Consider the following 17,404-nt stretch of genomic DNA (forward strand, 5'->3'; position numbering starts at 1 on the left):
TGGCTGATATCACTCATTTTAACCCCTCAGTGACCAGCCTATTTTAGGTCTTATTGACCAAGCAATTTTTTTTTTCATTTTTCTATAGTCGCATTCAAAGAGATATAACTTTTTTTATTTTTCTGTTAACATAGCTGTATGAGGACTTGTTTTGTGTGGGATTAGTTGTACTTTTTAATTTCAACATTTTGGGGATACATATCATTTTTTGATTAACTTTTATGAACTTTTTTGAGGGGGAATAGAAAAAAACCTGAAATTCCACCAACATTCTATGCGTTTTAAATTCATGCCGTTTACCGTGCAGCATAAATAACACATTACCTTTATTCTATGGGTCGGTATGATTATGATGATACCACGTACACTACCGTTCAAAAGTTTGGGGTCACCCAGACAATTTTGTGTTTTCCATGAAAACTCACACTTATATTTATCAAATGAGTTGTAAAATGACTAGAAAATATAGTCAAGACTTTGCTTTCGTCAAAGAATGCTCCATTTGCAGCAATTACAACATTGCAGACCTTTGGCATTCTAGCCGTTAATTTGCTGAGGTAATCAGGAGAAATTTCACCCCATGCTTCCAGAAGACCCTCCCACAAGTTGGATTGGATTGATGGGCACTTCTTACGTACCATACGGTAAAGCTGCTCCCACAACAGCTCTATGGGGTTGAGATCTGGTGACTGTGCTGGCCACTCCATTACAGATAGAATACCAGCTGCCTGCATCTTCCCTAAATAGTTCTTGCATAATTTGGAGGTGTGCTTTGGGTCATTGTCCTGTTGTAGGATGAAATTGGCTCCAATCAAGCGCTGTCCACAGGGTATGGCATGGCGTTGCAAAATGGAGTGATAGCCTTCCTTATTCAAAATCCCTTTTACCTTGTACAAATCTCACACTTTACCAGCACCAAAGCAACCCCAGACTATCACATTACCTCCACCATGCTTGACAGATGGCGTCAGGCACTCTTCCAGCATCTTTTCAGTTGTTCTGCGTCTCACAAATGTTCTTCTGTGTGATCAAAACACCTCAAACTTCGATTCGTCTGTCCATAACACTTTTTTCCAATCTTCCTCTGTCCAATGTCTGTGTGCTTTTGCCCATATTAATCTTTTCCTTTTATTAGCCAGTCTCAGATATGGCTTTTTCATTGCCACTCTGCCCTGAAGGCCAGCATCCCGGAGTCGCCTCTTCACTGTAGACGTTGACACTGGCGTTTTGCAGGTACTATTTAATGAAGCTGCCAGTTGAGGACCTGTGAGGCGTCTATTTCTCAAACTAGAGACTCTAATGTACTTGTCAGTTGTGCAGTGGGGCCTCCCACTTCTCTTTCTATTCTGGTTAGAGCCTGTTTGTGCTGTCCTCTGAAGGGAGTAGTACACACCGTGGTAGGAAATCTTCAGTTTCTTGGCAATTTCTCGCATGGTATAGCCTTCATTTCTAAGAACAAGAATAGACTGTCGAGTTTCACATGAAAGCTCTCTTTTTCTAGCCATTTTGAGAGTTTAATCGAACCAACAAATGTAATGCTCCAGATTCTCAACTAGCTCAAAGGAAGGTCAGTTTTATAGCTCCTCTAAACAGCAAAACTGTTTACAGCGAGTCTAACATAATTGCACAAGGGTTTTCAAGTGTTTTCTAATCATCCATTAGCCTTCTAACACAGTTAGCAAACACAATGTACCATTAGAATACTGGAGTGATGGTTGCTGGAAATGGGCCTCTATACACCTATGTAGATATTGCATTAAAAACCAGACGTTTGCAGCTAGAATAGTCATTTAACACATTAACAATGTATAGAGTGTATTTCTGAAAAATATAATGTTATCTTCATTGAAAAAAACTGTGCTTTTCTTGCAAAAATAAGGAAATTTCTAAGTGACCCTAAACTTTTGAATGGTAGTGTATGTCAAGTTTTTTTTATGTTTTACGACTTTTGCACAATAAAAACTCTGTTGAACTAAAATTATTTGTTTTTACATCGTTGCTTTCCAAGAGCCATAACTTTTTTATTTTTCCGTCAATGTAGTGATATCTGGGCTTGTTTTCTGCAGAACGAGACGTAGTTTTCATCTGTACTTTTTTGGGGGCACATGGGACTTATTGATTAACTTTTATTATGACTTTTTGGGGGGCAATGGAAAAAATAGAAATTTCACCATTGTTTTTTGCGGTTTCTTTTACGGCGGTCACCTTGTGATTTAAATTGTATGCTAACTTTATTGTTTGGGTCATAACAGTTGCGGCAATACCATATATGTGTACTTTTAATTATTTTTTACAATTTTACTAAATATTTTTTTTTTTACCTGTAATCTTGATTTAATAATTTTTAATTAACATTAATTACTTATTTTTTTAGTCCCACTAGGGAACTTCACTATGTGATCTATGGGTCGTAGTTATAATGCTTTGGTATACTTAGTAAACCGGAGAATTACTGCCTGTCAGTGTAAGCCTAAGGCCCCCTTAGTGACCGCTGTGAAAAGGCGTATTGGTGGTCACTAGGGGGTTAAAGAACACTGTTGAGTGAAGAGACACTTCCGCTCTAGAGTAACCATAATTGGGGACCACTGACAGGGAATCTACATTTGGTAGCAGAAATACCTGTTCTAGTGAGGTTGTATTTAATTGCAATTTTAATTGGTAATCTTCTATAACTGGGAGCTTGTAGAAACCAAAGGCATTTAGTTGGGTGTATGTAGAACTGCTGGACATATTTTGGTCCTGTAGTTTAGAATAGACGCATTTAATTGGAATATTAATGCTAATTAAGTTTGAAGAATTAACTAATTGACTTTCATATGATTAGATGGGAGACCAAGCCTAAGGGTGCTTTCACACGTGCCGAGCGGCCAATTACAAGTTGTGCACTGTAAAGGCACATTGAGACGCTGCAGTAAAAATCCATCACAGAACTTGCAGAATCCCACGGCGAAATCTGCATGTATCACATGGAAATTTTGCTAGAGATTTTGCTGTGAATTTGCCATATATTTTACCTCTTGCATTGTGCAGCAAATCTGCAACATAACCGGCATGCCACCATTTTGAAAATCCACAGCATGCCATCTGAAAATCTGCTATATGTGAATGGGTTTTGAAAACAACATTCACATACATTGCACTGCACTTTGTTACAATTTTTTTTAGTGCAGAATCCGCACCAAATATCTGCAAAAAATCTGCCAGTTCTTAACAAGACCTAGTTGGCTACCACTTATCTACTGCATCCTCCTATTCCCATATTCGTAGTCATCCCATATGCCACAATATGGTGCTTCTGTGGGAAACCAAATATTCCCTTAGAACAAGGCTTGTAGGATGGGGGAGTGTGTAATATGGCATGCAGTGGAATATGTCCCCTACGAGCAACTATTTTTCTAGCACACCTACATTCAGAATCTGTATAAAAAAAACCTCTGTATTAGAGATGAGCTCAAAAAGATTTCCCCATAATGCTTTGCAGGAAGTCTTCCCAAAATGCAGTGTGGTTATCTCTCTCTCTAGCCAACAAATCATGAGGGGTACAGGTGAGTGACATTACTAATGCTGGCTTTTCCAGGGGTGGGCTGCTTTATACAGTACACAGGTTTTTTTTTTTGGTAATAGTGGAAAAGGGGGAATATATGGCACGTAGTAATATTCTGTCTTTAAAAGTCCCGTCCCATCCAAGCCTCCTTCCCAGGCAGCCCCTCCTTCCTCAACATGAAAATCGCCACTGATGGAATGGCACGTGACGCGACCCAGTCCATCTGCGTCTCCTATTGTAATGTACTGTGCCTGTGCTAATTGCTCAAGTGCAGATAAAAAAGTATTATCTGATGCCCCTTTATCAGCAGCCATATTCACAATGAGATCGGAGCGGATGCCCCAGGAGGAGACCTGGATTACTAGGGGGTAGCACTTTAGGATTAAATAAATGAGGCACAACTTTTAACCACAGTATATAAGTGCCATATATCAGTAACCTGGCTAGATTTGTTCTAAGGCTTTTAAAAATAGATACCATCTTACATTTAGGCCTCATTCACACGAGCATGAACCACGTCCATGTGACGGCCGTTAAAACAACGGCCATCAACAGACTCATGCATTTCAATGGGGCCGTCCACACGACCATTGTTTCAACGGAGAGTGTGAACGCTATGTTAAAAAATAGTAAATGTCCTATCTTACTGCGTGCCACGCATCCCTCCATAGACTGTAGTCTGTGGGGGATCCGTGACAACGTGTCCCGCACGGGTCCACCTCGGACGTGGAAAACAGCAGTTTTTCACTTCCGAGGTGGGCTACGCTCGTGTGAAGGAGCCCTAAGAAAGAACATTCCCTGCTGATAAAACAAAATGCTGCGTACTATTTAGATTTCATGTTCTTTTCAGGATTGATGGAAGTTACAGTTGTAATATGAGTAGACTTAGTATAACGTCCCCACTAGTATCAGTAGGATTTCTGTAGATTTGAATGATATAAACGTATTTGCTTCACATTTACCTTATTTTTTTTGTGCTGTTGTCATAGAAATCATGAGGAATAAATAGTTAAAGTTGGGGAAGCATTGATGTGTGATGGTGTCTGACATTATTCTCCAGAGACGGTTCCTCTGCAGTAGTTTCTTCTCTGTAGAAAAGCACTTTGATGCTTTTCTTGCCATATCTTTCCCCTGGAGTATAGCGGTTTGTAGGAGCAAACATTAAAAGGCATTGTATTTGTGAAGGACCTTGCAGAAGACCTGCAGGAATACAATGTAATAGAAGAATCTGATGTTAAAAAGAAAGATTTTGGATTGGCAAAGAACAGGGGAAAATAGTATTAGTGAGATTTCTGTCCATTGTATGCAAGATGAGCAAGACAAGAAAATCATGTATCTTTTGTAAACTTTTTAAAGAGAAACATTATTTTAGATCAAATTACGAGCGTGACTTTTTTTTTTTTTTTAAGAGAACTTAATCTAGTCACAGTTTGCATAGCTGAAGTGCTTAATATCTGTCTCCTGGTTCCTTGATAATCCTAACAAGGGCCAATTTTTAAAATGTAGAGTATAATAAAATGGAGGCATTATTAATTTTTTTTCCAGTACTAGCAGAATGAAACGTTAAACCTTACTGGTAACTATCTTTATTCTTTATATTATTTGTGTATACCTTGAAATAATTTTGTTTTGTTTTTGTTGGGTTTTTTTAAATTATAAAAATGGGTATCAGTGTGTTGTGCACAACTTTCTAAATATTTTTAATTTAAAATCATTTTAACTTTTTGAAAAACAGCTGCTTTTATCCTATATACAGAGCAGCTGTATCTAGCGCTGAGACCTCAATCCGTCAGGTCAGCGGGACTAACGGGTTCTGTGTCAGCAGGTCGAGACACGCAGGATCGAGCTGCTATCGATCACATCTAAGTTATGAACTCAGATGTGATTGATAACAGGTGGATCCTGTGTGTCAGGGACTAGATAAAGCTGTTCTGTATACAGGATACAAAGCAGCTGTTTCTCAAAAAATTATTTTTAATGAAAAGTATTTAGTAAGTTGTTGCACAAATCACACTCATAGACATTTTTGTTAAAAAAAAAAGAAACTATTTCAAAGGTGTACATAGCCTTTAATGTCACTTTTTATTTTTTATTTTTTATATTCAACCCAAACTGAATATTAACAAATATTCCTAATGAGCATTATGTACAAAGCACCAATTCTAACTCTTTCAGAGTCATCAAAAAGCCATATGAGCAGGATAGAATACAGAGACAAAGTGAATAATTGCTTCAATCTCTATAGCATTTGTATAAATTCATCGTCTTGTAGCTCTCCCTATCGGCAGCCAGAATTTATGTATCAAGTGATTTGAAGCTCAAATTGTCAGAAATTGAGCTCCAACTGCTGTAGATATGGCCACACAACCACCTGTAGATAGTGCCACATGTCATATATTGTACACTCCTAAAGATTGAAATGACAACACCAAGAAGGACAAGCCATAAGGTTATGAAAATAAAGGAAGTAGCAGGTGTCGCTAAGATCTGCAAAAGATCGAATTTTCAAGCACCTAGTTCCAATCTGTGGTAATTGGGACTGGCATCAAAGCCAGATTAAAATAAACAAATTTAAAGCACATGAAACCTCAAAAATAGTAACAAGTGGTGTGGGAAGATTGCACGATGCCTCCTGTTCGTCGACGTACCAGTTATCGCCACTTGTCGCAAACTGAGAGGGACCAAATCTTTGAACGGATAGACCTTGGTTTATCACTCCGGCAGATAGCTATGCACCTAGGCCGAGATGTCAGCACTGTTCAACGTTGTGTATCCCGGAGGTTGGGATAACAACAACGAATGGGAATGACAGCAAAAGGTGTGCAGAGGCGAATCTCTGCATGAACGGATCATCTGATTCTGTATGGCAAGTGAAATTAGATGTCACATGCCACACCTAGGGTGGCAACTAGTGTTGACACAAACCATCAGAAGGCATTGGCACGACATTGGGCTATGAGCCGAATGACTAGCCACAGTTATTCCATTGACCACACGCCACCGCTCTCAAAGGCGATCATGGTGCACAGCAAGATGGCAATGGAGGCTGGAATGGAGGTCTATCCTCTTCAGCGATGAGTCCTGCTTTTGTCTCGGATGTAATGATAGCCGGAGATTGTTTTGGAGACCACGTGGACAACGTCATGAAGGGAGAGGCCTTTACAAGGGAACGTCACACCATTCCTACTTCTGGGATTATGTTGTGGGGTGGCATAATATACGGTAGCCGAACCCCTCTAGTCTTCATTTCAGGTACACTAACAGCTCGGTGTTACATTGATTTGGTCGTGGAACCAGTGGTACGGCCATTTCCCAAAATGTCCCATAAGCCGTTTTTCAACAGGACAGCACCAGGCCACATGTTGCTCTTGCTACTGTGAGCAGCCTATGTGGCCTGCAGCGTCTCGGGACTTGTCTCCCATCGAGAATATCTGGGACGTCATTTGTCGGCAATTGTAAAGGGAGCTGCCCGCAGTCAATCTTGATGATTTGCGTGCCTAAGTGCATACGGGCGGCATACCATTCCTCAGACAACCATTAATAACCTCATTGATAGCATGCAAAGGCGTGTAAGTGCGTGTATTTCTGCACTCATATTCGATACAGAATAAATCAAGATGTTTGGATTATTTTGATTCCATTTATTATCATTTGTATATCATTAACATGTCTTTTGATTCTGTGATTTCCATAATTCCAAAACGTTTCCTTCTTGGTGTTGCAATTTCAATGTTGAGGAGTGTAAATATATATATATTTTTTAAATAAATTATTTTATTTATTAAAAGTCAATTAACATTTAAAAACATACATATTTGTTATCTCCGTACTTGTCTTGACCTATACAACAATGTTATACCATGTATTATTGTAAATCATAACTGCTGTAGAAAAAAAAAAAAAAAAAGCTGGAATTACTTTTTTATGCATTTTTTTTTAAATCGGGGCAAATAGACAGATTTTGTAAAATCAAGTAGACCAGAAGCATTTCTTTAACAAGTCTTTTATAGTTTTGTATCACAGAGTGTCTTTACCCATAATGGAATATAGGGGTAATGAACTAAACACCCTTTTGTAACTGTTTCATTGACCTTTTACATGAAAATTTTTGATTATAAAACTCTGTTTTGTATGCAAGATGTTTAATATGGAATTATAGTGTATTCAGTCCATTGTGTCGCTCCCTTTCCCTTGTACCCCTTAATTGTTGAAAACACCAATAAAGAATTTACAACAACTAAAAGTGTATGAATTAAACAGTACATTTTTTGAACCCAAAAATGATAGCAAAAAATACACATCTGAGCCCGCAAAATACAAGGCCTCAAGTAGCTATGTAAAAAGTGTCTAAAACACACAATATATTTGGTGCACGGCGTGTGTGGCAGTTTTTTGTTGCAAACTGAGCTAGAATTCTGGCGCATTTTGCTTTATAAATATTTCCCAATGTAGGCAAAGATAGCCATGGCTGACAAAAATGCCAAGAAAAACCACAGCGAACAACATAGGGAAAACAAACGTAAACGCTACGTGTAAATCACTGCTTTTTACACAAACGAATACACAAAGATATTAGTTTGAGTAAAAATCAGTATATACACTAGTTCATCTACCAGAGACATCTATTTGGCATAGAAGTTTGGCAGTGAGGTGGTTAATGGCATAAGTCATGTTTTAATATCTGTTTCTTCATATGCTACCGCCCTCTTATATTTTTAACTCTTTGCTGTGAAAATACCTGGCTGAAAATCCAAGCAAGCATATTTTTGGCTACAGATGTAGGGTAGCGAATGCAAGTCTGTTTCCTCCTTGAGGGGGGGTTTAAAAAAAAAAACATTATGGGCTTCTGCCCGGCATAGTTTACAAGTATTAGTGAAAATAATTCTAAAGGCTAAATAATTTTAATTTTTTTTAAATAATGTAGAAAATAACACCATATATACAGATTTAATTAGTGAAAATACACAAATGATGTACAAATTACTCACCATATGGTACAGGCGATGAATGGTACTGAAACAGATGTCTCTGTCAAACTCAGATGTATATTAGTTGGGCTTGCAAAATAAAATAAACGTTGTACATATCTGGTGGTACTGACCCTAAAATATAACCTTTGTATTCAAGAGCGCTGCATATCAGCAGACAAGTAGTTAGTAATGACATTCCCTGTGACCTGTAACTTTTGTTAATCAATGCCGCTGCCTGTAAAATAGCCCAAATAATATCACATTTAATGAATGTAGTAACATCAGAACCAGTGAGTTTACAATTAGTAGCTACATAGTATAAAGAATGAGCAACCCTGGTCCAGAGTAATGTAGTGTGGAGTTTTTATTTACATTTCTGTCACTTAGGACCTTTATTAAATGTCTCTTGATTTGGGAAAATAAAATGTCTCCACTATGTTACTCTGGGCCGGTATTGCTGATTATTTACATTGTGTGAGTAGTCTTGGATGTGAGTCCATTCATAATTCAGCTACTGCAAGGGTGAAATTCACAGCAGTCTACGGTAAAACTGCATCCAAATCTGCATCAAAATGTAAAACATGCAGATTTTTCTGACGTGGTCAAATCTGTAGAATTGTGCCACATGTAAATCTACCCTTGATTGGCTCCAGGCTTGCACTACTACAACGATAGCTTTGGGATGTGGATTTGCTTTACGTGTATTTTTTATGTATTTATTTTACTTTTATTTTTCCAGAGAACCCATTGAAGGTATTTTTATTTTTTTTTTTAAATACAATGCCTATGGAATAAAAAGCAGGCAGATAGAGGGAATATTCTTCTTTCCTGTATTCCAAGCAGCAGTAAAGAAACAAAGGGAGTTTCTCCCACGATTAGATAAGGCAATTGCAAGTATAAAACTTGACTGTTGGATCGTGTGACAACTGAACCCAACTTTTTGCGTAGAGTGATTACTGGAGATGAAACATGGGTTTTTGAGTACGATCCTGAAACAAAAATGTGTTCAGAATGGTACACTCCCAATACACCTCGACTGAAGAAACCCTGCATGAGCAAATCGAGAGTGAAATCAATGCTCATCGATTTTTGGACTGTCAAGGAGTTGTTCACGAAGAATTTGTACCACCAGGATAGAGAGTCAATCAAACTTTTTACCTACAGGTCCTGGAGCGTTTGAGAAGGTTTTTGTGAGTGCGCCCTGACATTGCCAAAACGTGGATCCTCCACCATGACAGTGCGCAGAGTCATACATCATTGGCTGTAAGGGAGTTTTTTGCACACAAAAAAATCCCTACCCTTCCTCATCCACCCTATAGCCCTGACTTGGCACCATGTGACCATTTTTCCCAAAAATCAAAACTCACCTGGAAGTACACCATTTTGGTACCGTTGAAAACGTCCAGTCAGCCGTGACGAGGGCTCAGAACAACCACTCACATGAAGACTTCCAGCACTGCTGCGAAGATTGGCAGTGTTGCTGGAATCATTGTGTTCAGTCCCAGGGGACTTACTTTGAAGGTGATCAAGACTAATTTTATGTTTTTTGAAGAAAAGATTTTTTGGGAAATCATTTCCATTACTTTTGGGGTGCACCTCATAGATACGGAATTATTAATACCCTTTTCAATTTTAGGATTGCCACCACAGAACAAACAACCTTTTCAGAAAACTTTATAAATTTGTAGATAGACCAAATTGCAGGCATCTGAAAATGCATGAGTCTTCCTTTGATTCTCAGCGTGACCCTCAGAAATTGTCTGTGAGACTGTCCCACAGGTACATGAAGGTATGTATCAAACCGATCAATTGTTATCATGAAATCTCCTTCCTTCAGAACTGTTGTTGCTGATCAAATGATCTGCATAGAAAATCTTTTTGTTTAAATAAATGAGTTGAGGTGTTTGATGTCCAGAATCAACCTGTGACCTCCATCTGCCTTGGGTTTCAGGAAGAGTTAAGAATACCCCATTTGGAGATACAGGGACCACCATTACTGAGAAAATCCATTATCTTTTGGAGAAGTACTGATCTTTTTGGTTCTTCTGAAGAAATACCTGAAACAAGAAATATTGGCTCCAGAGGGAAAGAAAACTGACTAAAATACCTATCTTCTAGGATGCTTAGCACCCAGGCATCTGGCACCAGTATTCTGCAATTTTGCCAACCTTCCTTCTAGTGTAACACCACTGATGCTGAGAAGGTCTTAATTCTTCCTCTTGGACCTTGGGCATCTCTGTGCTATAGCCTGAAGTGTGTGCTTCCTGATTTTCCAGGGATGTTGCCCTCTAGAGGTCTTGAACCTCTCTAGGGCCTCCAGGTCCTCTGACCTTACTGCCCTAATCACTTCATTCGGCCCACCTGAAATAATGCTGACTTCGTATCATCATTGTCCTCTAAAGTGTAAACTTCATCTATTACTCTATAATATGCTACTGAAAAAGCTGAAACCCATGATCCACTGATTTTCTTCCCAAGAAGGAATTTATTTTTCCAGTTTGTGAAGAAGTTGATTCTTTGAATTATCTAATTAATTCCTGTACATAATCTCTAACCATGGACCTGACCTTCTGGGAAAGGGAAAAGTGATTGGTCTCTTTATTAAGATAATTCCTTCAAAGCTCGTTCTCTGTAACATCTGGCAGAGGGGAATGACAAATGACAATTCCTGCAGCACAAATGCTTTCAATTGGATGTTACTTTTCTCCATTGAAGCAGTCCTGAATCCTCAGATTTTAAAATAATCAACATGACTATAAAGTTTGTCGTACAAATAGAAAAAAAAACCTTTGCATCTATTTACCACCTTCGGGGGGCTTATCAGAAGGAACACTGCAGCCTAAAGTTATAGATGGGGACGAGAGGTCGTTACTACGATCGCTAGTCCCCATACATTATTATCATGTCGGCCACGTGTCTCCCTGTTTACACAGGGAGATGTGCTGCTGACAACGATAATATTTAACTTTTTTAAAACAATGCGATCAGCACATGAACGAGCATTTGCACGTTCATCTGCTGATTGCTGCCCTGTTTAAACAGGGCAATTATCAGCAACAAGCATTTTATGAACGCTTGTCTGCCCGATAATCGCCCAGTGTAAAAGGGCCTTTAGTCTTCCCAAACTGCAATAAATACACCTGTTTGGTGAGAAAAAGAAGAGGACCTGCCCCCCCCCCCACTGTGACCTAAAAGCTATACCCTTAATAATGCCTAAGGAATCCTCACATTCCCTAAAGCAAATGGCTATCCCGGCCACAACTGTAAGAGACTCTGCCCCATTCTGGACGCATAATGGATGGGTATAATCCTATGGAAGTGATGGAATAGATAGATAGATAGATGGATAGATAGATAGATAGATAGATAGATAGATAGATAGATAGATAGATAGATAGATAGATAGATAGATAGATAGATAGATAGATAGATAGATAGATAGATAGATAGACAGACAGACAGACAGACAGACAGACAGACAGACAGACAGACAGATAGATAGATAGATAGATAGATAGATAGATAGATAGATAGATAGATAGATAGATAGATAGATTTTGTTCTTAAAACCTCCACATAAGTTTTTTAAATCTTTAAGAATATATATATGCATTTTATGCCTATATTTACTTTATTTTCTAATTGATTGAAACATCACACTGCTTCCTATTTATGTGAATTCTCTCAGCGTTGCTATGCAAATGTGTTTTAATAGAAAAGCAAATGTAAACATGCAATTGTAAAACATACCGGTATGTGCAGATGCTATCTAAACACAATTATTTTATGTGTATTGTGATTAGCTCTACACAACCATTACTATGCAAGGTCATCGCTGCAGATCTAATATCTGATCCCGTGCTATTCTGGGTGCACTGTGTTTGCTTTTGATTATTTTGTAGCATGTAACAGCAATTAAAATACAGGGCATTCAAGAGCTCACCTTTACATGACTTGTTATTTTGTCAGTTATAGTACTTGCTCTAAGCCAGTGGTCTCTGTATTTTTCATATTTTTGCATCCCATACTAAATAAGGAACGGAAAGTACAGCCAAATATAGACACTAGATTTTTGCCTATAGAGACTCCATGCAATTCCGGGGGGTATTAGACAATTAGACAGGTTAGATCTTTTTCTGCTGAAATGTATTGTTTTCCCCAGATATGCTGAGCGAGAACCACAGCATCCCAGGATATTAATATGCACGTTCCAAAATCAGAAGACTGTATGAAATGGACCAAGAGGAACTTCAGCTGGCTAGGTCGTTGTACTGTATTCGAAATGAATGTACTACCCCGCATTCTATATCTTATACAAGCATTGTCGATTAGAGTCTATTTTTCTTTTTAGAGTTACTGATTCCTTCCAAATAACATTTATATGGGCTGGGAAGACTGCAAGAATTAAGCGGACATTGCTGTGTCTACCTAAAAAGTGTGGGGGCCTTGCTTTGCCGGATATCAAAACCAATTATCTGGCAACACATAACATGAGTTATCAATTGGTGCCGACATGGATCCCTTAAACCTTGGGTCCAGGTTGAACAATGTTTTTGTTTTTCTGTATTTCTCTGGCGGTATGTCCATGGCTGGAGCTTTCATATTTACTCCACTTACGGCTTCATCCTACTATAAGTCCGACACTGCAATGTTGTTCGAATTTAATAGTACGCGATTTTTTCTTACCATGTAACTCTGCACATTATCCTATATTGAGTAAACCTCGTTTCCATCCAGGAATAGATGCCCTGATCTTTCAGAGGGGAGGGATAGATGGTAAATTTAGCAACAGCCTCTTTCTCCATATCTCCCCCTTTCCTTCCCCCCTCCCACTTTTTTTTCTCTCTTTTCTTTTTTTTTTTTTCTCTCTTTTTCTCTTCCCTTTTAAATAATTTTTTTGTGTGTGTGTGTTTGATTAATTTCGACCGTTACGGTCAGTTGTAATATACAAATGATTATATATATATATATATATATATATATATATATATATATATATATATATATATATATATATACATATATATATAAAATAAAATAAAGAATTAAAAAAATAAAAAATAAATCAGAATAAAGAAGAAGAGACAAAGCCTGTGCTTTGGAGTAACATTGGCTATTAGGGAACTAAATTGCGAGCAGTGGTGTACATAAAAGAGAGGTGGCCACAAAGCAAAGATCAAAATGAACCCGCCACTATGGTGCCTGTTTTTTCACTAAGAAAAGAAGGATCTTGTGTTTGTTACTCCCTCCAGTCCCTTTCCATGACCTTTAGATCACCCCCTTGTCTACTAAGGCCCCATGCACATGACCGTAGTTTTTATCCGTAATTACGGTTAATCTGCGGGCCCGTTTATTTTTATAGGCCACGGACACCTTTCCGTATATTTACGGATGCGTTTCCGGGCCGTGCAAATGATCCGCAAAATGTAGAACATGTCCTATTCCTGTTCACAGTTGCTGCACAGAAATGCCCATAGAAGTCTATGGGCGCGTGCAAAATTGTGGACGGCTACGGAGGTGCATGAGTAGCCATCCGTAATTGCAGAAGCTTTGCTATGCGACGGCAGGGGATTCCCCAAGAAAATGGCTCCTGAGCGATCATGAGCCATTTATAAGGGGTTGCAACATGTTTGTGACATAATTCGAAGACTCGATGTTCTTCAGATGCACTATGGAACGTATTTGCAGACAGCGTTCCAGATATGCGGATGACTTGCGGATGACTATGGATCCGTATTTGTGAACAGTAAAAAACACTACGGTCATGTGCATGGGGCCTAACCGTGCAGTTCCTCTGGAGAGGGGGAATCATGCACAAGTTCTAACCACCCATCAGAACCGGACAAAGCAGGGGTGAGCCACTTCTTTGCAAAGCATCCACATGAGCTGCCTCTATGGTATGTATGGAATAATTCCGTACTATACTGTCAGTCAAATTACCTCTTCTTCAAGCAGAATAAACGCAAACACTTTACTGCATACAGATTCCAGTAATCAGTTGGTAGTTTGCTGATGGGATGTCTCTTTCTTGACCTCATCAGGCTATTAGCGGAACCGTAGGGAATCTGAGCGCCCAGCAGCATCCTTGCACTATGTTCAGGTTGCTATTGCTTGTCGTTTGACAGTTTGACTGACATTATATCAGAAGATTGCTCGTAATGAAGTGCCCTAATATAGAGACTGGAAGTTCACTTTGCAAAATACTTTGATGGTGATGGAGATGACCTGTAAAGGATTTCTGGAAAAGTTTGACCCCTTGGGTCACATTGTCCTGCAGTTTAATTGGGAGTTAAAACAACTGATAGTCAATACTATCCACTAGCGCAGTATCACACCAGACCTTGGTGTGATGATTTATCAGAAAGATGATGCCTTCTATGAATTTGAAAGTGAAAATGTTAAAAATTGAGCTATTCTGTAGTTTTCAGGTTCTTCATCTGTTTTTATTCCTGACGACATGGAGCTCACCATCTTAAGTCAGAGGGAATGCTATATGTAGAAATACATCTTGTCAGCAGGTATTATTGCAGTGTAATAACGGGATGGAAGGCCATGAATTGACAGAGGGCGACTGGTGTGGCTGCATGATATATGTTCCCTGAAAACCATTTTGCGATAATGTTTTTTTATTACAATGCTCTCTTTTCATATTCTTAACAATAAAGAGACTGATTGTGTCATTTCTCTTCCTCAGGATTCTCTATTCTTCAAGCTATTATGGAGTCAGCGGTACAGAACAACTGGCAAGTGACAGCTAGATCAGTGGGGAATATAAAAGATGTTCAGGAATACAAACGCATCATAGAGGAAATGGACAGACGTCAGGAGAAAAGATTTGTAATCGATTGCGAAGTTGAGCGAATAAATACGATTTTGGAACAGGTACACGTTTTTCTAAATTTCATATATTTAGTGATTTATATAGAACAGTGGATGTTAAACAATCCATGTGATAAAGCGACTGCATTTTTCTGTTGCTGCCCCATTTTACACTACAAATTCGCTGTAAATACGGGATATAACTGGAATCTAAAGCAATTTTGAAAAGAAAATCAACATCTTATCAAAGGTCAAGTCATGTAATACTGGTCACGCTTACTGATCATTCATGAGCCAGAGCTTTGCTTTGTAGAAGTCATTCTTATTATATTTTGTGACACCCCTAGCCAGGTAAAAGCTGGCTTGCTCTCATGCTGAATAGGTAATTTGTAGAACAGTTTCTCTTTGGTGATTGCTTTTCCATGCTAAACAAGAATTTAACAATGTTTTAACATTATATTAACATTAGCAATGCAATCCTATTATCTACTAAAAACTATAAGCAGGAAAAAAAGAGGCCGAATGGAATTAAAAGTATACAGACAGCGGTAATTTTAATGTCTAAAATTCAGAATTGGCTTGAAAGCTATAACTGGGGAAAACATTACACTAAAATACATCAGAAATACAACAAGGATCATAACAAAAATAACTTATTGCAAACACCTTGTTTCACAAGCAATGTAATACGTATACAGTTTTTCGAAATCCATCGAGTTATTTTTTTTTTATTCCTTTGCTCTTGATTTTCCATTCTCTTATCCCATGTTCTCTTTTATAAAGAACACACTGCATGTTCAAGTATTAAAAACATATTTATTTTATTATGTGAAAAAATATTTCTGGGGGCTGCCATATTGGAGAAAAGCACTTCCTTCCTGTAGTGTCTGTATAGACAATAGTGCAGCAGGGAGTGTGGTTTATAGCTGCTGCAATGAATGGCAGTTAATTACCAAAAAAAGATTCATTGTTTTGTTTGGTAACATCAATAGGACCATTATTGGTGCCTCAATTTAATGGACTGTATAGATTTTGCCCCTTACGCTCTGAGTCGAGGTCTTTTTTTAGCTGCCCTGAAGTCTGTTCATTTTCCCTGAAGTCCAATGTCAACGAGCAATCACATTTACAACACAACATACCTCATACACATACATTTGAATATTTTGTTGCCTTGTGGCTGTGTTATTGTCATTAATATCTTACCAATGGCAGGAGAGTAGATGAGAAGTGGGCTGGTGGGGCATTTGCCCCGGGTGCTGGGTGTTAGGGGCATCAGATATATATATATTATTTTGACAGCAAATTCGTTTTACATGGTATAGAAGAGTAGGATGGCAACCCAGCAGAAGCAATGGTGGGGGCATGGAAGGCTAATAATTTGACTGCTAAACTGCAAATCAATGTATGAAACTTCATTATAAAGCGATTTACATGTATTACATTGTAAGAGAGGGGTGTCGAGCTAAATATTTACCCTGGGTAAAATAAGGCTTAGCTTTGTCCCAGCCTATGGAGAGTAAATAGGCCAAATAGAGCGGCACCCAGTTGGGAACAGCGACGGTCGCTCTGTAACAGTTTAAAAATATTCCCCCACCACAGTATATGAATTTTCTGGGCTTTACCAAGTATTCAAAATTAAGCAATTTATATGAAATAACTTTACAGTTTCCAGTTTAAGAGAAGATTTTCCTTTTTTCTTGCCAGGCCTTTTCATATTACTAAATATTTCAGGTTATTCTAAAACTGTTCCATCAAATCTATAATGTAACAATGTTTCTATCAATATTTATTGCATTATGACAAGGCTTCTGTTCTAAATAGACCTAACAGATCAGTTACATTTAGAACTGTTCTCATTTTTTTATTACATAATACAAAACCCCCCCTCCCCAAAAAAATCAAAAAAATAAATACAGAAACAGCCACACGCTACAGTACATTAAAACCATTATATGGGAAGGTGGCAGCTTTTCATCAGAACAATTGATTTCCATTGACTTTGACCGCAAGGCTTTACAGCAAAGTACATGTCTTCTGAGTGGTGTCTGTGCTCATCTATATTGATAAAGAT

General features: G+C 38.3%; 1 protein-coding gene across 3 annotated transcripts in view; it reads left to right on the forward strand.

The window, feature by feature from the left end:
- Positions 1-17,404, forward strand: part of GRIA3 (glutamate ionotropic receptor AMPA type subunit 3) — a 251,178-nt gene that overhangs the window by 121,400 nt on the left and 112,374 nt on the right. For all 3 annotated transcript variants that reach the window (XM_075835771.1, XM_075835770.1, XM_075835769.1), the window contains exon 4: positions 15,209-15,396. In XM_075835771.1, coding sequence (XP_075691886.1) covers positions 15,209-15,396 — 188 coding nt within the window. The remainder of the gene's footprint in view (positions 1-15,208; positions 15,397-17,404) is intronic.

This window comes from Rhinoderma darwinii, chromosome 8 (genome assembly GCF_050947455.1).
Source record: "Rhinoderma darwinii isolate aRhiDar2 chromosome 8, aRhiDar2.hap1, whole genome shotgun sequence".
Taxonomy (NCBI): domain Eukaryota; kingdom Metazoa; phylum Chordata; class Amphibia; order Anura; family Rhinodermatidae; genus Rhinoderma; species Rhinoderma darwinii.